General features: G+C 40.4%; 2 protein-coding genes across 6 annotated transcripts in view; one reads left to right on the top strand and one right to left on the bottom strand.

The window, feature by feature from the left end:
* elf1 (E74-like ETS transcription factor 1) overlaps window positions 1–14,543 on the bottom strand; it is a 40,408-nt gene extending 25,865 nt beyond the window's left edge. For 4 of the 5 annotated variants that reach the window (XM_080035796.1, XM_080035799.1, XM_080035800.1 and 1 more), the window contains exon 1: window positions 1,533–1,819. The gene's annotated coding sequence lies outside the window, so the exon portion shown is untranslated. Of the gene's footprint in view, window positions 1–1,532; window positions 1,820–14,077 lie in introns of those variants that run through there. The other variant, XM_080035797.1, reaches the window with a different exon arrangement.
* A 2,351-nt stretch (window positions 14,544–16,894) lies between these two features.
* On the top strand, window positions 16,895–20,687 carry ube2a (ubiquitin-conjugating enzyme E2A (RAD6 homolog)). The gene is made up of 6 exons (XM_080035748.1): window positions 16,895–17,049; window positions 18,438–18,518; window positions 18,692–18,717; window positions 19,060–19,149; window positions 19,313–19,401; window positions 19,630–20,687. Exons 1-6 carry the CDS (start codon window positions 17,006–17,008, stop codon window positions 19,756–19,758), a joined length of 459 nt encoding a protein of 152 aa, XP_079891874.1. The 5' UTR covers window positions 16,895–17,005; the 3' UTR covers window positions 19,759–20,687.
* Window positions 20,688–20,731: the final 44 nt, after the last annotated feature.

The following is a 20,731-nucleotide window of genomic DNA, read 5'->3' as shown; positions in this document are numbered from 1 at the left end:
CAACTGCAAGTGACGTCAGACATTACATCAACAAAATCAATTCTGAATGCTAAACCGATGAAGCAATCACCAGTTTGGCTATTTTGAACATTTTTGAAATTTGTATTAGTCTGATCAAAATTGAATGAAACTTCCCTGGTTGAAAACTTTTCTTGGACTACTACAGGCAGTGCTATGTACGTTGTACTGCAGCAGCATTTGAAGACAGCTTCAGTGAAAGGTGAGTGTAAAATTGGATGATGTTGGGGGCGCCCTTAGCTCAGTTGGTAGGGCGTCCCCCCCATGGGCCTCGGCCAGCAGCGGACCCGGGTTCGATTCTAGCCCGCGGTCGTTCTCTGCATGTCACTCCCCTCTCTGCCCCATTTCAACTCTGTCTCTACACTATCAATAAAGCATAAAAATGCCAAACAAAAATTGGATGATGTTCATTCTTTACTGTGTTCAAATGTTAATTCACTGACATAGTAAATGCACAATGGCTTGTGCGGCCCACAAAGTACAGCGTAGATTTCTGGTGAAACAGGAAGTGTGCTTTTATCTCTGCTGCACTGAGCAACTTTTAGAAACATTCTCAATAACTTTGAGCAGAATCATTTTAACTGGTAAGGGGGGGAGGAAAAACTGACTTCAGGGAAGGTTAACTAGTATGGGTATGAAAGAGGAAGCTGCTGTGCTGTGTTCAAACTTCCCTTTGAATTGAGAAGAATACAATCTGGGCTTTGACATGACATGATGAGCAACATTTCTGTTCTGATGAGCAAAATATTTTGATGTATGATGCGTTGCATGACTGACTCCTGGCACAAGACTGGAGAGCAACAACAGCAAAACCACAGTGGCTTCATCTCTATTAATGCAGCGTTTTTACATTTCAAGTAACAACTGTACTCAATTTGGAAAGCAATCTCAGATCGTAATCAATACAATGTTTAATTACGGATTACTACACCACGGAAAATACATGTGGGCTTTGGTCCAAGGGCTTGCAAAACACTGTTCCCGCCCTGGCTTAAGCACACCATATAAGGCAACAACTCATAAAAAAAAGCAACAATCAAACATATCAGCAAATATTTGTGTGTGCTAGACACAAAAACTCAAACATCTTACTTGATCTCAAGTGTCAACCGAGTTTGAGAGAAATGGTGTGTGCTCCCCAACAAAAGAGCTTCATATATAAAACTCCTGTAATAATAGTAATGTGAATACTATTTTGCCGTTTCCTCAAATGAAATGTAATATACAAGTGAGCTGAGATGAGGAAGAAAACATAAAGCTAAACAACAATTGAACTTGCACAACTTGTTTAACCTCGCTTAAGAAAACAATAACACATTAAGTGAGCAAATGAGAATGGAACCATAAAAGCTAAAGGTGAAAAGCTAGCTGCCTATCCACGTACAAATACAACTGCCAAATGCACACAATGCACTTATTCGTACTCAGAAACACATTTCAATCCGCTTCTTTCGGTTTCCACTGGCGAGAACTGTCAAAAAGCACAAAGAGGAGGAGAACTATTCATCACTCACCTCAAAGACACAGGATTCGGGTGACACGGTCCATGATAGCAACCGAACAAATGTTGATCTCAGTACCCAGGAAAATCAATAAAAATAGGCAACAAAAGTGTGAAGATGGAATAATCCAAGGTGCATTCAAAGGGGGACAAAGCTGTCTGAAGGTGTGGACCACTGGCCAGTCCACACCTCTTTCTAACAGCGAAAAAACAAACAAAAGTGAAGAGGAGGAGAAAAAAAAGAGAGACAATTTAATGGCTGCTGTTTGAAGCAGAAAAGGAGAAGTGTAGTGGAGCAACTTGTCCTCTCCCTGTGAGTCACGCAGCAGTGTCGCCATTGGTAGGGGAGCCCCGAGGCTGGGTGCTTTCACCTGGCCAATCAGCGACGAGTATCGGCCCCCAATGCAAATCCTTTCAGGTGAGTTGTACGTGTGGCGGGGATTGGACGCGGCTGTGGCGGGGGGAGGGGAGAGCAGAGAGGTCCAACCAGAGGGCCACACCTCAAACAGCCTGAAAGACGACAGACAGGTTTCTCCTGTAGGGGCGGAGGAGTGCTGGAGGTAAACAGTTGAGACAGGTATGTCCTGACTTTAGACTTTGACCACACAATATGGGCCAGGCACGGCGAATAAAAAAATAGTATGGCAGCTCAGAAGTTTAGTTCACACCTCTTTGTGTCCCGTTAAAACATTTACAATGAATTGTGAGTCAATTAGAAGTGTCAGTGAGCCAGTTGAGCTGCTGACTTGTGGGAGAGTTGTTCTCCCGGCAGTAGAAAGCCCCATAAAACAACTGAACGCCAGTGCAAGGCACAAAGAAATGAAACTGCACACTCAACTGCCTTGAGGTACAAGCAAGTTCTTCACCACATCGATCATTATCACAGGACAGCTCCTGTAGTGAATAACCATCACAAGTGTAACCCCGGCATACAGGTAAGCATATCTCAGAATGTACATCCAAGGTGTTATTACAATATGCATACAGTCTCACAGTACAGCAACAGCAGTTAACACACAGGCCACTCTTGATGACGCACATCTCGTTAAACTCAGCGTACACAGTTAGAACTGAGACTTGATAATGATCTTGATCAGAAATGACACTCGAGTAAACAGGTAGTGGTCATATCTTTGTTGATCTTTGAGCACTCTGTGTGTATAAATGTGCACTTGAGTGTTTGTGTACGTGATCACATTTATAGTTGTTTTCCGCTAAAAAAGCTTTGTGTGATAGGTTAAAATAGTAGTAAAAAAAACATAAACCAACACAGGACGTGAAGATTGATATTTAAAAAATTAACCCATTAAACTCAAATGCAACTGCAGCAGAGTCTGTTCGTCACAGACCCCCAAATCACCCTCTCAGTCTCCATCGAGTGCTCTCATCATCACATTAATTCGTCCTGGCCTCCATTTGGTATGGTTCAGCTCCGAGCAGAAAGCAGCTGTGTGCCTGGGAGCAAATTGATAGCCTCGCCGTGAGGGAGAGTTACACCAAACAAGCTCCATTTATCACCGCTTTTGGAAATACTGCCTTGGAAGAAACTCTTCACTTGTAGTGATATAAACTCTAAAGACTAATGCACTACAGCGCAGCCCAAATCCAGGACAACTATGTAAACAATCTAAACATGCACACACACATGAATGTACACAAGAAAATCGGATTTCAACGTTACTCCCCTTATGTAAGCCTTTACAGATCATTTAAATCTCTAGACTAGACAAACGCCAAGCAGTATCTGAGGTCTAAAGGAGAGCTGCATACATTTGGAAAATTCCTGCCAGTATTAGCCATGTAATGAATTAGTAGTAATTCAAGCTGTGAGAGAAATAATTGCAAGCCACAATGTTGTCACTGTCCCCTTTTTCATAGTTTTAGTCTTACCTTATTCTTGATAGTATAACTCAGAGATTTATATTCAATTCATAAATTCACAGTGTATCTCCTCTGGAAGAAAAGTTACCAAAGAAAGAGAAAGGTAAGCTACCAAAGAAATTAAAGGTACCAAAGAAAACAATAGAAGCACATCTCAGCTCTGGATTCAAGCGTTTTAAATTCCTGAAGTACAAATTAAGCATTCTTTTATTTATTTATTTATTTTAATACAAATTTAACATCATAATGAAACTGTGCTTCACCCCAGTCTGCTGTTAGTTACAGGTAACAAGCTGAGTTTAAACACATTTCCCAAACAGAAAATATTCTTAAAAGATCAAACTATTTGATGCTGAGCATTAAAAAACTTCCTGACCCTCCATTCAGGGCCGCCGCTCCCTATACACAGGGTACGCAGAGCGCGTAGGGCACCAAGTACCTGGGGGCCCTCCCCCCAAAAAAAATGTTTTTATATATTTTTTTCTTTTTTTGTTACAAAGGAAAAAAAGATGGGGCCCCCCAAAATTGAGGTTTCTTAAAAAATCTCATGATAATCATTACATTACAAAAAATATATAAATTAGTTATGTGTAACCTATCACTCAATTCGGGCAAATTAGATGTTTCCCCTATGTATACCCAGGGGAGATCAGGGGCCTATCATGTAGCAGTACATTTTAGTTATTTTTTAAATAACATTGTTCGGGGCCACGAAGATCAGGGGCCTATATTGAGTCATCAAAAAAATAAACGAAGACTTCAAAGAGAGAAGGAGTTTTGGGATAAGGGATTATTTAAAAAATTCCCAAAGCTGACTGGATTTTTTAAACCTGTACTTTCTGCTTTTTGGTAATTCTGTACTTCCAAAAATTATTCAAGAAAAAAGTCCTAAATAGCTCACATGGAAACCGTTAATTTAGTCTTAGTTTTATTCTCAAAGTGCACCAGATTGATGAATTTTACATTAAAAGTTTCACATTTTTCTTCCGGGGGAGCATTCCCCCGGACCCCCCTAGAAGGTCCAGGGTCCCCACCACAGTCTCCCAAATTCAAACTCAAAAGGCACTTTCAGACAAAACACAAAGGGTGTCTCTGCAAACCAAGATCTTCTTGCAAAAAGGGTTGGGGGGCCTCACTGACAATTTAAGCTTAGGGCACCCAAAAGCTTAGCAGCGGCCCTGCCTCCATTAGTGACTATTTATTAATCTATGATCGGAGCCAGCATTGTTCTTGGTTAGAGGAACTATAGTAACGTGAACAAACTAAATGTCCATGAATGTCCTGATAAAAACTCACAGAGCAGCACAGAGGGAGAACCTCTGCCTGCACATGAATTACAATGTATTCTTATTGACAATGTGTTAAATACACCATTTGGGCAGTGAATCAAAGTAGAGTTGGTTTCCTCATTCCTGATATGTTGTAATTCAAAAGGAATTCAAACAAGCTTGCAACCAATAGAAAATACCTGCCGATGGCAATTTGTGCTAAATATATTTATGCATAGCACCAATTACAATGAAATTCAAACGAACGTTTTCTGAATCATGGTCATTTCTGGTTTCTGCTTGTGAAATATGCAATATGAAGCTAGCCCTTAAAGGATTATTTTACTTACATATAAGTGGATCACGAGAAAACTCAAAATGTTTCAATTGATGGTATCACTACAATTAAAACTTTCCCATAGAGTCAAAACATTAAAAAACCTTTCTCATTGTGGTATTGCTGTATTCCTACAATGGTGGTGTATTAATGCTAGCAAAACAATGCTTTGATGTGTGATCAGTCCAGACTCACACGACCTTGCAGACTAAAGACACACCTTTCCTTTGCAGCATAAGAATGAAAATAGGGTCACTGGTGTCTCTTTTTATAGTGCTGGTTCTGCGACCACAACAGAGGCAGGCCTCAGAGCCTCCATGTTTTTGACACAGGACACTGCAATACTAGTTTGCACTAAAGGCCAGGACACACCGGTCCGACTACCCGAAAATGGAGTCTGCCGTTTCAGGCAGCTCCAGTCCGCCCGTCGCGGCCAAAAAAGTGATAAGAACACACCGAGCCGACTACTGACTTTCCGTACGCTCTGCGCTTGCGCGGGACGTAATGTCGCCATAACAGCAGGCGGTGCTAATCTGTATTGTGGCCCAAAAAAAATACGGAAGCCGGAAATTATGGGACAGCTCTCTAGACCATAAACATAGATAGAAATACGTATTTATATTTATGGACCATAAAGAGCACCATTTTTAGCAGAGAGGGTCGAGCATGGTGTCGAGCAGTCAACAAGGGTTGATGGATGCGAGTACTCGCTGAACGAAACAAACAAACACATTAAAACAATGGCTAACTGTTGTTAGCTGTTTGTGCTACCCGCCTCACTTCCAGGCTTCACTGATTCGCTAGCCCTCCACCAATCAAATTGCTCCAACTGAAAGACTGCCCGCCGCCGATTGAACATCAATCAGCTCAAAAGAAGCCGACGACATCTACGACGACCGACGTCACGGCACACACCAAACAGATTTGTGTCCCCGCCCCTTCCAGACTCTCCGACGGCGATTATCGGGCCGGTGTGTCCTGGCCTTAAGAAGGCAGTTTGGTTAAGGCCTGCGTCAGTGTATTCCCTTAACCCCAAAAGAGCGACACTAGATTACTAATTGCATGTTAATCTTCTAATCCAAATGTCAATGTCATTTTGAGCTGCAAGATTCTCATTATGATACTAGAATGATCTAATACCGCTATAGTAATCTGTGTAGAATAAAATATTTTAACATGACAGCATTTAATTCATCAAATTCATCGTCATTTAGGTTACTACAGAAAGTTATATGGCAATAAAAGTGGAGCCCTCAAATGAGATTAGTGATTAAAGTGAGCTTGATTTATCTGACACATTCTATCTAGGCATGTCCAACCAATTGGAACCAGACGAACCACCGCACTAAGCACCACACTCTGTAAAACTATGATCACTCAGTAAAGGTTGATGCTGGAGGAGTCGTAGATTCACAGAACCTTGCCCAAACATTTTGAAACAATCCTTGACAGGATGAGATATGGGAGCCCTTGGGAGGACGCACAGAATTATTTGTGTAGCTTGGAGGTCATCTGATGGCTGCCTCTAGCCGCTCAAACACAGAACCAGGAAGCTTTTGGCTGAGGATGACAGGACAATAGTGCACCCCACAAGAGACACAGAATTAGGTAAACAAGAGGGAAGCAGGGCAGCTATAACTGACCCCACTGACATGGAGGAAGAATTATTGCAGAAGAATAATAATACAAAAACATGTGTGGGGTATGTTTGTAGTGGTTGTAGATTTGAGTATGAGCTGGTTGAGGTCAGACTTTGTATCAGCAATTATAGTTTGCTAAAGAAGCTGACAGTTCACAGCTTTAAATGCGTTACCATTCCCAGACAGTGACCAATCGGATCTTCGATGATTCATTGCGCTGACTTAGTGTATGACATGGACATGCAGAGCTCACAAAGAGCTGTATAGGTGTACGGCTGAAAAACACAATGCATTTAGTGTACATGTGAGCCTCTAGTTAGCACCTCTGAGCAGAGGCTGATACACAGACCACAAGCCTTTAGAAGATAATAATCAACGTGGTATTCGGGTATCCTGGCTTTACCCAGACTAATGTGTGACATGAACCATGCACATAGTTTGCAAAGTCCTAATTTTCTCTCCCTCATACTAAGCTCCAAAAACTGGTGAAACTCTAAACTGGTTAAGTATTGTTGATTTTGCAGCCTTGTTGTAATATCACAAGATTATTTTCAAATATTTGTTCCAACAGGGGAGAATAATGGCGCTTTTCCACTGTGTGTTATAAGCTCAACTCGACTCGACTCAACTCGCATTTTTGGCGTTATCACCGCAAATAAGGTACCTGGCCCCCTGTAGCAGCTGGTTTTTTGGTATTGCCTCGCTCTAGGTTCCAAGCGAGCTGAGTTGATGCTAAAAAGGTGACGTCAGCAGACTGCCAGCCAGTGATTGGCCAGACACTACCGGCTTCATTCTGTATATTCTCCCAAACTCTCCGGGACTTTGAGTGTATTTTGTCTCGCCGCATTCTGCCTTCTCTGGCTCTCTTTAATTTGATTTGCATCACAGATCCGAAAAAAACTAATGAAATGGCCATATAGGGGAGACGGGGGAATGTGAGACACCCCCTGTATCTAGGCAACGGAACACATTTTTGGTCATGTGAGATATATGTTTTCAAGACCCTTTCATTTCCCCTTGGATAGGATCTCATTGTGCTGTTGTAAGCATGTTTTCTTCACAAAAATATGTTTTCTGCATGTAAAAGTACATTTTCTTGCTGTCAACTTAATCAACTGTTGTGCCAAAGCAAATTGATTCAGGTAGAAAAACGTCAATCATACATGTTCATTAACTACCAACATATGAAACCATGTTATGATGATAACTGAAGATTAGCCTGAATTGCTTAGAGAAGTAGTTTTTTCTCAAATTGTGGCAGTGGGGTAAAGCGAGAAAAATGCTGTGGGGTTAAGTGAGACAGTGTCTGTGCCCTCTTTTAATATCCATTATATTTGAGGTAGCAAGGAGACTAGTTTGAATAAGACAATGCGGGCCGGAGGTGGGAGTTGAATGGTTGAAGGGGTTTCAGCAAGGGCATGGTTGGGCACGTGTGTGGGGGGCAGGAGAGTGAGATTTAACATCAATAGACTCTAAATAATATGTCTTCATTCAATGAATGATCCCAATAAATAAAAAAAATGCAGAAAAATATTAATCAAAGACTCAAAAGAGGGAAAATGACAGCTGGGTCTAGACCTGTGTTCTGAGTCCCAGGCTGTTCTAGCTGGTTCTGATTGTCCTTTGCTCTGACCCCCAGACACTAGCTGGCTGTAAGGGTCCTGTATTCTGACCCCCACACTGTTTTTTAATCTAACTCAGGGGTGCCAAACATACGGATCCGGCCCGCAAGATGATTTGATCAGGCCCGCGACCTGTAGAGCATACATTTATGAGTATGTCAAAAACAAAAGTAAGTCTCTAGCCAATTCCTGTGAGGAGTTATGAATTTTTAAAGAAATAACCAAAATGCTCACTCCAGCCACTAGGGGCAGCCAATTTTAAAAAGCACATTTTAGCAATGTGGGAAATGGTAAATGGCAATCTTGCTTCACGCTATTAATGTTTCCTCCAGTGCTTTATGGCTAAGTTAAAACCAGGCCCCCAGGATGCTGCCTTCTCCGAGCAGCCAGAATGGACATGTGGCCAACCCATTGGTATTGCATGGTAAGGGGTGGAGCTTATTTTCATGCGGCCCGTAGGCAGATGTCCCTGTCCACACAGTACAAGCAGCGAACAAGATTGTGTCTCTGCACATTTTTTAAGTTTTCTCATTTCAAAACGCCACCTCAAGCGTTTTATTAGCCCAACGGCTTTTAACGGCTTTCAGTTTGTTTTCGCCAGGCTAGATGCTACAGAACGAGACACCCGCCTCCAGTCCGCTACGCTTGCCGCCCGCTTTCTTGATAGGTCCATAATGCCGCTACGTCCATGCTACGTAATGCTTTGGGCCGCATGGAATTTCCGGATTATGCTTCCTTGTTGCTTCTCTGCGCCTATGAGCAGCTTTCATAGGAATTAATGGACGCCATGTTTCAATACGGTGTCCATTTCTTTATATGTCCATGGTTAAAACCAAAAAATAAAAATAAAATAATTTTTATTTTTAGTGCTGAACAATTAATGTACTAGCAAGCGCGGTGTGTCTGCGGCTCTGTGCACGCAAAACGAGCAGGAGCATTCTAGTGTAGGCCTACAAGATTAATTTACTAATTTTCCATGCTGCTTTATTTTTATGTTTTAAATTGGGAAAAACAAATTCCAAAACAACCAATAACCTCTATTAAAAATAAATGAAAACAGTAGAAGTTGCACTTTTATTTAATTGTATTTTGTACTGTCTGCATGTTTGCACAAAATGTGTCCCTGTACATATAGTAAACAAAATTGGACAACTGTAAGGTCAGTGCCTGTTGTATTTGTGTATTCAAATAAACAGTTGTTTATTTCATTAGTACGTATTGGCATCTTTCAGCAAAATACCCCCAGAAAATGTGCTGCAGCGCTACGCGCCGCACCTCCTATTCCCATGACCAGCAGCAACCTTTACCAAGACATTTCCTGGGGGGTACGGAGATCCCTTGTGATCCGTGATAATGTAGGTTACAAATGTAGGCTGACACCCCTGATCTAACTGGTTCTATCTGTCATTTAAATGTTAATTATTGAATATGAATCATATGTTTTATTTGATCAGAGTTACTTTCAAGTGTTTAGAAAAAAGTTTTGCTTGATTAAAAAAGAGCTTAAAAAGTCAAGTTGAGTCGAGTAGAGCTACAAGTGCAGTGGAAAAGCGCCATAAAATAGATTAAATTATGTTTCTGGCCATTTGATGAATTTAAGTGCAATATTCACTCTCATTTTAGCTGAGTTTTGTTCTTCGCCATTTATGTCCACCAGCTAATCGCTAACCATGTCTGTCTGGTTTGAGATACAGGTGCTAGCGGTTGTAGTAGCTTGCTCTACTGCTGCAAAATACACACACACACACACACACACACACACACACACACACACACACACACACACACACACACACACACACACACACACACACACACACACACACACACACACACACACACACACACACACACACACACACACACACACACACACACACACACACACACACACACACACACACACACACACACACACACACACACACACACACACACACACACTGCTTCACTTTTGCTTCACTTTTAAGCATTGTTTCTCGAAGAGACATCTTATAAAAAAAACTCACTCTGAGGTTTTGACAAGTCCATCTGTGTCACACCAGCTAATTCGGGGCCAAGCACATGCCTGCTCCAGTGTGCACACCAACAGCCTGCAGTTTTTTAACTCCACAAGACCTATTTTATCTCAAGCTCATTATTAATAAAATGCCACGGGGCCCTAAGAGCATATTGCTCTGTCACTCAGGGCCTAGTTTATAATACCCAATGGCTGCGTGCAGTTAAATAATTCAACAAGCCTGAGGACAGCCTGTCACTCTGAAAGGAAAAAAAAACGAAAGGCAAGATGCAATGATGGTGAAGACAGACAACTGCCTCTTGGCTGATGACGAACTGCCAGACATGACTGTGAATTCTGTCAACTCTGTCTTCGCTTTTATATACAGTATAAGTCACATTTGTTGAAAGTTGAATGAGTAAAAGGATAATTTGGCTTCCTTCAAGGCAAAGCACCACTGGCTGAGCTGACTCATGAAAGGCCTCCGTTCACCACTCACTACTACCTCATTAACTCCAACAGACATGAAAAATGACAGGGTGAAATATAATTATGCGCCAAAAGTTGCTGGCACAAACAGTTTCTATTTATGGGAGGAACTACTTTGTGTGGTCGAACTACAGTGAGCTAGAGCATTACAACGCCATCACTAAATGTAATTACACCTACATCAGCAATACGGCGTGCAGTGTGTGCTTGCATGGACCTCAGCATGCCATGCATCATAACAATTCCTAAGTAATGTCTTTAACTTATCTTGTGATGTCAACATGCTGGCAAACTGATTCATCCTGTAGAGACAAAGTCATATGTAGAGAGGCTACAGGCCAAACATCCCATTTCTCCCACTTTTAGTGGTATCTGAAGGATTTCCACTTTTTCAGCTGAACATAAAACAATATGATGTGTGTTATAATGTCATTTTAATCTTTAATTTCAAAGTAATAGTTGCACATTTTGGGGAAAACAACTGGTAAGCTTAGCAAATCATAAAGACTGATAACAGATTATCAGTACCTATACATCTCACAAACACTTATCTCATTTATGTTCCTGTCCAACTGAGGGTTAAAAAAAGTCAATTTGAGGGTTTAAAGGCTTTTGTTACCTTTAGACAGGCTAGCTGTTCCCCCTTGTTTCCACTCTCTATGTTGAGCTAAGCTAACCAGCAGCTAGTAGTAACATCATATTTCCTGTATAGACCAGTCCTTAGTAAACGGTAATGCTTAAACCCATCTTTACCACAAAGGCTTTTTTATTTATTTAATTGGCCATTTAATAGTTTAAACTGATTAATAACATCAGCAATAAAGTCACAAAACTAACCTTTACTATTGAACTTCTGTCAATACTTATTATTTATAACACAAAACGTGCTAAAAATAGTCTGACTGCGATCCTGTATTACATCATGGCAATGCACTGATTCATGGAGAAACTCAGGCACGATGACTCGTCCCAGTCACATGCTTGTGTGAACAAGCGGCATGAGAGCAGAATGAGGTTACAGGTGGAATTTCCCTCGTCTCAACTTTCTGTCTGACGTCACGTCCAGTGGCAGCGGTTTACTGCTGCCGCCTAGCAATCAAACATGTCCAACAAGGTGATATTCAGGAGTCAAAAGCTTAGGCTGATGAAAGAGCAGCGCACACTATTAAGGAACTTTGCAAACAGCAGTTCCTCTGCAAGCCCTCAACAGAAAATAGGCCAACATGGGGTATTTTTTCTACATGTAAAAAGGGGATGTTCAGCAGTTTTATTTCTCTTTTCACATGTTGGTTCCTGCATTTGTGCAAGTCATTTGAGGTGTCAGCCATCTCGTATAATTGTTTGTTTAGTCAAAGCATATGAACATTGCCATCTTGTGGTTATTTGGAAGGCACAAAATGACACTAATGAACACCTAAGAAAGGGTCAATACGTACACAAGGTGGCCTTAGTAAAAGTGTTTTTTTTTCATTCAGCTTTATAAACTTTCATGTAAACATGCTTTATTTAAACTTTATTTGTAAAAGCATGAGTGGGCATTTAACAATAAAGCTCTGGGTAGTTCCTAGATACTCAAATATCTCTGAAAACTGTTACAAGGCCGTAAATGTGTGTTGTTTTTAAAGATTACCACATTTGCAAACTCGCTAAAGAAAATAGCAGCTGGATTCCCCTCTCTTGCAAGGCCACACTGAAAGCTTTCGTGAAACTGGAGTGCTGCTTTCTAAATTGGATAAAAGCTCAGATCTTCTTTTTGTGTAGCCGAATCAATATCAAGCAGCCCATTAAGGCCGACGGGCACATCTTGGAAAATAAGAATAAGAAGTGTCTGATGTCTGAGAAGCTCCTCGTCACTGAAGGGAAAACGGCACAGCAAAGCTCTCCATTGCTGTCCATCGCACTGCCCGGCTACTAAGAATGCTAACGATGACATCACTGTCACAAGATAGGAAAGGCTACCGGGAACATCTTGAGCCTCAGCCATACAATATTCAATCTGCAGCGTGCATGCACACACACACACACACACACACACACACACACAAACAACTGACTGTATCACTCAAAGCCTGTGCAGCATTAAAGCTATCAAATCAGGCAGGGACGGGCCTGAGTGAGTGGGCAAAAGCGCGGCAGGATTTTTCAAAAACAAGGGCACATGCTGGAGCCAAACAAGGCGACTCCACTGAACTATATTTGGAAATGTCTTGCTCGGGATAATTGCTTTCAGTGGATTGAAGTTTCCATTTATCCACAAGCCTTTGCCAGTGTTCCCACCATAGGAAGGCTGTACGGGAGGGGGGGACAGGCTGGGTGAAGGGTTGGTGCTGGGTCCATCTGGTCCCGTCTCCAATGGGACTTCAAGCTACTCTCCCCCTTCCCTCTGCGTCAGAGCCGCCGCCTCCTCTGAAGGGAGCGACTTCAGCCGACCAATGAGATTGTGTTTGTCTGTCCCATGATACAAACATCTTAGCCCAAAAATGTAAACATCTGGCAAAGATTTAGACTTATTGCCACACATAATGCCCATCACACTTTCCCAGAAACCCAAACCAAAGTTGACACCGATTTAACATCTTATTTTCTGCAACCAACTGTTAAAAACAAAAAGATAATCAGTTTGCTATTATTGGATAGGCCTAATTTTTAAAAAATCCAAATTTTTTAAAAAACACGGATTAGTGAATATTTCTAACTGGGGAGGAGAACATGAGCGCTCTAATGATTGAAGTGAACACAAGGTAGCCTACTTTTCAAAAGAAACTGCACTGGCATTCTTCTTATAATTGTGACTGTATCTGTTTATCCCTTTCTGTTGTATTGTCAAGAGTCAAACTGCCCAGACTTTCAGCACACACACACACACACACACACACACACACACACACACACACACACAGAAACACACACAGTCACATGCCGGCTCACACAAAGGGGAGTCAGAAATCTGTGCAGTAGTAGGCAAAGCAGAGCTGCATATATCCCAGCGGCTAGCACTGGGGCATCATATGAGTTCAGTCATGCTTCTATAGTTGTAGTCTGATCACTTTTTGAGTGTAGCAAAAGTTTATAAAACAGCCTCTGGTATAGCCTGCACACTGCCAAAATAACATAATAGGAGTTATCATCATGGACCTATTATAAGGATATCATACCAGTACAGCCTACTAATATTAGTTGTAACTAATAGTCCTAATTAGGCTACTTCACATTATAAGCACAAAAAAGAGGAAGAAATGAACATAACAGACTACATTGTAGGGAACAAGAGAGCAGGCAATATAAAACATGCTTTTTAAGATAGGCTATTTAGAGGACTCACCCTGGTAGAAGTTGACATCAGTAAAGCATATTCCCAGGCTTTATGCAGGCACTTATTGCTGTCCTCGTGAAACACGGCCGCCGGCGAGGTTAGAAAAACATTATTATCCCTTGAGCTGCGCGTTGGAGTCGAACCGTGCTACTTTGGCTTCATCATCGCATAGTCACCGGTCAGTTTACCCTCCTGCTGCTTTCGTTTTGCTTCCTGACACAAGGTCGCAGTTTTCTCCGGCAGGGGCTGATGCGTGGGGAATTCCTAGCAGTCACATTTTCCTGGGAAATGATTGGCCCAGGCCCAGCACCAAAGAGTTTGGCTGCAGCCTAGTACGAGACCACAGGGCTCCGGACAGGTTTTAAAACTGAGCCGTAAGCAGGACGGTAGTGGACTAAAATACGATATGAGAAAAGTTTCTTATAAAGTATAGCCTACAAATGGACCAATTAGCCTAATGTGTTATTCAACGTGCATCCGACCGTTAATTCTAATTAACCCGTTAGGCTACGCGGTCACAGGTGTGGCTTTAGAGCTCAAAACGATTTAGTCAAAATAAATTGCGGATAAACAAAAAAAAATCGCAAAGTCTACCTACAACCTAATGTTTGAGTTTAGTTTAATCCTATTTTTCCGCCTGTATGCTACAACGTTTAATATTAGCTAAGGGATATAAGTGGATACGGGCATCTTCCGGGAATGGACAAGCCCTTGTGAGATGAGAGCAATTGAGGATAATTCGTCAGCGGGCGGGGTCTACTAACAAAATTCTCTGGAAATTATGAGCAGAGGCTAGGACTATAGTAGGCCTATGTTGGGGAAAGCTCTACCAAGTAACCAGAGGCAAAAAAAAACGAAGGTTGTTAAGTGCTGTATTAACAATGTTGTAGGCTATGTTAAGCTGTCATGTAACATTTTGCTTTTAGCCTACATGCTATCCCTCGATAAAAACTCTGTTCCCATACCGGGAGTCGAACCCGGGCCGCCTGGGTGAAAACCAGGAATCCTAACCGCTAGACCATATGGGACAGTGAACGCACCATCAGGAATGATCAATCATAATCTTCAATACAATTATTGTGTTAAACTACCTTTATACTTATACTTCTATACGTTGTGTTTTTTTTAACAAAATTAAAAAGAAAAAAAGCTACAATTATCATGATGGTTCATTCAAGGCAATCCTGTTGTTACTGTTCTTGGTAGTGGCATAATTAACACTTTGTGTTCCGATACCGGGAGTCGAACCCATGCCATACGAGACTGGCCGCATTTCCCATTCATTATCTATGCTAGTCCTTATCACTACGGATGTAATATATTTTGGGCCACAAGTGGGATTTTGAGGGCGCGGTATCTCTTAACTTTTCCCGTCCATTCTCTATGGTAGTTTCTTATCACTAGGATGTAATATATTTTTCGCCACAATACGACTTTGCCATTAAATTTGGGGGCGCTGTTTCCCCCCTTGAAGGGCACGGAGACCCCGTTGTGTACTGTAACGGACGGCGAAGCAACAGAATAGAGGTTTTTCCCCTTTTGAAAGTTGATGAGCATCACCACTTTACATTTTTTTAAAGCATATCTCTATAATCTGTCATTTAAAATAAATCTTCCTTTTTATGTATTAAAAGAAAAGTCTTAATTTTAATTTCAATAGGCTATTTCATTCAGTTTCATTTATATTCTTGAAAGGCATCATCAGTTAACTTGTTTGAAAAGCACAAGTGCCTGTAAATTAAAGATAAGTCTGCCTTTTTATTTCCTATTCCATACAGTTAGATTTAGATATTTGAAACGTAGGCCCACGCATCTCCAGCTTAACGTCTTTAAAAAGCATTAGGCCTATGTTCTTTGTAACGTGATTGAAACCTTGTAGTAGCCCCTTGTAAACTTATTCCTAATCCTATATTATTTCAAATGTTTTAGCCCCAGTTGCACTTTTTTTTTTCATGTTTATCAGTGCATTAATGCAAGCTTCACTTGTGCAAACTAAATTTGAACGTTTAAAACATTTCTGAAAATTGGGTCACGACGTAATTTCTGAGGCAAAAGGTGGGTCCCAAAGAACGAAGAGTTGAGAACCACTGCGCTAGACCATATAGGACAGTGGACTCAGTATCAGGAATAATCAATTATTATGTTAAATTCTCTTCATAATTTAAATTTGAATTATGTTATTTATCAAATAAAATAAAAATATTTTTACAGGTAACCAAAAAAAGCTGCAATTACCATGGTGGTTCATTCTAGGAGATCCTGTTGTTATTGTTCTTGGCTGTGGCATAATTAACACTTGGTAGCTAAGCACCATCTAGTGGTATTTTAGTATAACTGTAGGCCTTTATTGAAAACAAGATGTCAGCCCTAGGCTAATACCAATACCTTGTATGAGCTAAACGCATGGACCTATGGCTAAACGTCACTTGTTAGTAGTTAATTGAATATGGATGGAATTGGTGGATTAATTGATGGATAGAATAAAGGGATAAACTTTACAACATACGAATATTTACCGTGTTCCAAACAAACTAAATGTTGGTGCTAAACATATGACGTAATTTTAGCTGGAATGATACAACTGTGTCGAAGGGGTACTCTCAGCTTTGAACAATAATACTTAGGATATATTTACAAAATATGAAAACTGGTTCACATTAAAACTCGGGTTTTTTATATATCACATTCAGTGACACTTTTAGTTTGTGTTCATGTGGCTGTACAGCTCATCGCTTTAGAGCCACTCGATGTCAATACCCTCTATCACGTGTAAATGGTATCGCCCTTAAGCTAGCAAAGGCAGCCGAATATTTGACAAACTAGCAATCGTTGGGCTAGACAGCTAGGAGTAACAATAATACACCGTTCAAAAAAATATCACCTTGTACTTGAAACCCTTACGTTTATGCAAAGGATTTAGGTTTCTGTGTAAACAGAATGTCAACTCCAGCAAGACGACGTTTAATGAGAGATTTTAAACGGTAAGCGAAAAGAAAACAACAGAGAAGTAGATATAGCTAACGTTAGCAACCAAAGGTTAGCTTGTTAGCGGTACCCTAAACGGCATTCTAAACTATAACACCAACATCAAATAATAATACAAATATAAACATTGGCGTATTATAATTGTCTTTTGTCTTCGGCCATGGCAGCTGTCGTTCATTTCGGGTGGTATAACAAAACAATTAGTCGTGCCAGGTAACGATTATTACTAGTAGGTAGCGCTGAGAGCAGCGTTAGCACGACAGTCAGGATGAGTAAAGCTGATCTTGTTTGCTACCTTACTGCTTGCTTTCGTAGATTTACGTGTCTTGCTACTGCGATGTATTGTTGTACGTAACATAATCACTCCCCTACGAGCTTGAACCTGAGCCGTCGCTTTAAATGGCTCTGTTTTGATATCATTACCATGGGCCTTGGTTGCAACTTGTTACTGGGGGAGACAGTTCAATTCGTTTGCCAGATGGCCCTTCACAGCCAGGTGAAACGTTTGGGTAATAAAGGAACTCCTATCCCGGGCCTTGATAGATCACTATCTAAGCCTGAGGATAAGCAACCATCTGCCAAGCAGTCAATAAAGACCTGAATACGCTGAGCACATTCGGCAATGGCACATGGTTTCTTATCCCTGATCTACAGTATGTTTTAAAGTAATCAGAACTGCTGGTGACATAGTCCAAATTGTAGTTGTGATTTGCCAAAGTCAAAATCAGTCATCACAGTATGTTTTGTGAACGTGACTGGCTAAACATTAAATTAGTAATGTAAGGACAAAGCAGGTAATGGCATTGTTAGTTTTCACTCAGGTACTACTGTAGACAGTATTTTGTTACTATCACAGTATGATTGATGTTATTTTGCTAAAGCAATCTGGATGAATAGTATCATAGCAATGTTGCTATTGTGTTGACAGACATACCAGATAGTATATGTAGCTGTAAATCCTGCTGGAGTGTTTGTCATTATGAAATCTACAAACACAAAAGTTTTAATATTTGTTATTATTTATTAAGAATTTAGACGATAGTATCCTTAATTAGTCCCCAGCACACAGGCACATTTTTTAGCATTACCCCAGCAAAAGGAACAGAGCAATAACTAAGTACACAAACATATTATAAAAAAACAAGTAGATCTTCAATGTAACTGTATTTCAGACACAGTTTATAACAGAACAAACACCAGGATGTAATTAATACGTAGACACACACTGCACAGTTTAGTGTACTGTGGTACTACCAGTACCTGCCCTTTCGACCACTGTTGGGGGGCTTAACACAGTGTGTCTATAAGTAAGGAATTTGATGTCTATGCATGCTCTTATCACCTGTAGTTTGTGATGCCACTCTGCTTTTACTGTATATCTCAGGCTGCAAGAGGATCCTCCAGCCGGAGTTAGTGGAGCCCCTTCAGAAAACAATATCATGGTATGGAATGCTGTCATTTTTGGGTAAGTAAAATGGAATTCTTAAAAACTACCACACGGGGTTTTAGACATTTTAGTATTCACTGCTTCTTTTTGGTATAAAATAAGTGAATGAACCTCCAGTTTATGTTTGAGTATTTGAAAGGATGAAAAGTTGTAGTTAATAGATTTATAAACCTGTGTTACATCTCTTTTAGACCGGAGGGAACACCTTTTGAAGATGGTAAGTCCTCTCTAAGGCTCGTTACATCCAAATAATGTTTCCACCCCCGCATTGACACAATTCCAGCAAATATCCATAATAACTTCAAGCATTTTTTAAAAAGTCTAGATTTTAGAGGGTGCCTTTTAAAGTGGGTGCATTTATTTTTCCAGTAATTTATGTAGTAGACCTGCTTCTACATGGATGGAGTTTTCCAAGAAGGCAAACCTTTGACTTGGAGTTGACTGTATTCTGCAGCATCTGTAGTTGACTTCAACATATTGTAGTTGGCTAGATAACTGCATTCCATTTTTTTATTTATAGTATTTGAAATCATACTAAGCTGTTACTTATTTTTTCCAGGAACCTTCAAACTAACCATTGAATTCACAGAGGAATATCCAAATAAACCTCCAACAGTGCGATTTGTCTCCAAAATGTTTCATCCAAATGGTATGTTCTTCACTTCCAGGGGTGGAGAGCTGCACTAAACATTTCAATTGCAGCAATTCAAAGTTGAAACATGTATTCTTAGTTTAACCCAGGAAAACAGACCTTGTTTTCTATATAATTTGTGTATAAACAAAACAAGTGTAACCTGTATAAATCTTTGCAGTGTACGCAGATGGCAGCATATGCTTAGATATACTTCAGAATCGTTGGAGTCCAACCTATGATGTCTCTTCAATCTTAACTTCAATACAGGTAATCTTAACACTCCTTAATGCAGATAAACATGTGCACAGTGTCATGTGTAAATGCAAATAATTAAAGCGATTCAAAGAAGTCAGGTTTGTAGTGACAGAGGAATAATCCATACAATCTGTGTAAACTGTTAAGTATTTGATACATCAGATGACTGTCTCATGTCAGGAATTATTTTTGGATCATTGAAACAAGAACCCTCTGACTTTCTTTGTTGTATATTTAAAGTCTTTACTAGATGAGCCAAACCCAAACAGTCCAGCCAACAGCCAAGCCGCCCAGCTGTACCAGGAAAACAAGCGGGAGTACGAGAAGAGGGTTTCTGCTATTGTTGAACAGAGTTGGCGTGACTGTTGACCCCTGCTATGGTTCGCGTATGAACAGTGTCCAGCCCAGAATCAAGAAACCACCGATCAAGAAAACGACTGATCTCACAGAAATAAAATTACACATCTTAAAATCCTTCTCAGTATATTTGTCCCATAACTGTTGCTAAGTTTGTATGCTGTTGTGTTGTGGCATTCACTCCTGCCGAAAGCTATTGTCGGGCAATAGTGTATGTTTGTTAAAAGTTAATGTACCTTGTTATATCTGGGTTACTTGCTACATGCTCCAACTCTTTCTTTTTCTACAAAAAAAAGGCAATAGCCAGTCTTTCAGTTGTCACTTTTCTACCTGTTTATTATTTATACATGAGGTGAACTGGTTGGATGATACAGTGACAGGTAATTAGATGTGTTTGCTGCGTGGTTTGCTGTGTAGATGATGACAGTTCATATCTAACAATTCAAGCAGAGCTGTTGATGGGTGTTTCTCCTTTTGTTTCAGTGGCTTAACTCCTTTTTTGGTTTTGATTTTTCTGCATCTTGAAAGCCTTTTGATTGGGGATAGAAAATAACCCTGCCGTGGACATGTATCCCTCTAAAAAGCTATGAACTCAACAGATGCCTTTGGGGGTAATTTTTCTCTCATCTGCACTTGTAAAGTCATGCCTTCTTGATTTAAATTTTTTTTCTAGATATTGCTGAATATATATATATGTGTGTGTGTCAACACAGAAACAACATCAAGTACCCTTTGTGGGCACAAACTTTGTTTCATGCACAGCGTTTCATAATGCTGACCTTCATAGGCTGTGTGGAAAAATTTCTATGCTATTTTACAATCTTACAAATCGGTGACCATAATAGGCTGATTAAACTGTTTGAACAGGATGGTGTCAGTTTTCAGATTTTAAAACTTTGCACTGGTAACCCATGTAACAAACTGTACATTTTCTTGTAAATAAAATAAATATACATCACTTGTCTTTGTTGCTTTACAAAAATAT

Source organism: Ammodytes marinus (genome assembly GCF_949987685.1).
Source record: "Ammodytes marinus genome assembly, chromosome: 10".
Lineage (NCBI taxonomy): Eukaryota > Metazoa > Chordata > Actinopteri > Uranoscopiformes > Ammodytidae > Ammodytes > Ammodytes marinus.
The sequence above is the reverse complement of the archived record's forward strand: the minus strand, read 5'-3'. Positions and strand labels throughout refer to the sequence as shown.

Bases quoted from the DNA above. Each gene is read 5' to 3' on its own strand.
- ube2a (XM_080035748.1), top strand. From the start codon at position 17,006: ATGTCAACTCCAGCAAGACGACGTTTAATGAGAGATTTTAAACG. The intron at 18,519-18,691 runs GTAAGTAAAATG...CATCTCTTTTAG, and splicing joins TGGAATGCTGTCATTTTTGG to ACCGGAGGGAACACCTTTTG. The intron at 18,718-19,059 runs GTAAGTCCTCTC...TATTTTTTCCAG, and splicing joins GGGAACACCTTTTGAAGATG to GAACCTTCAAACTAACCATT.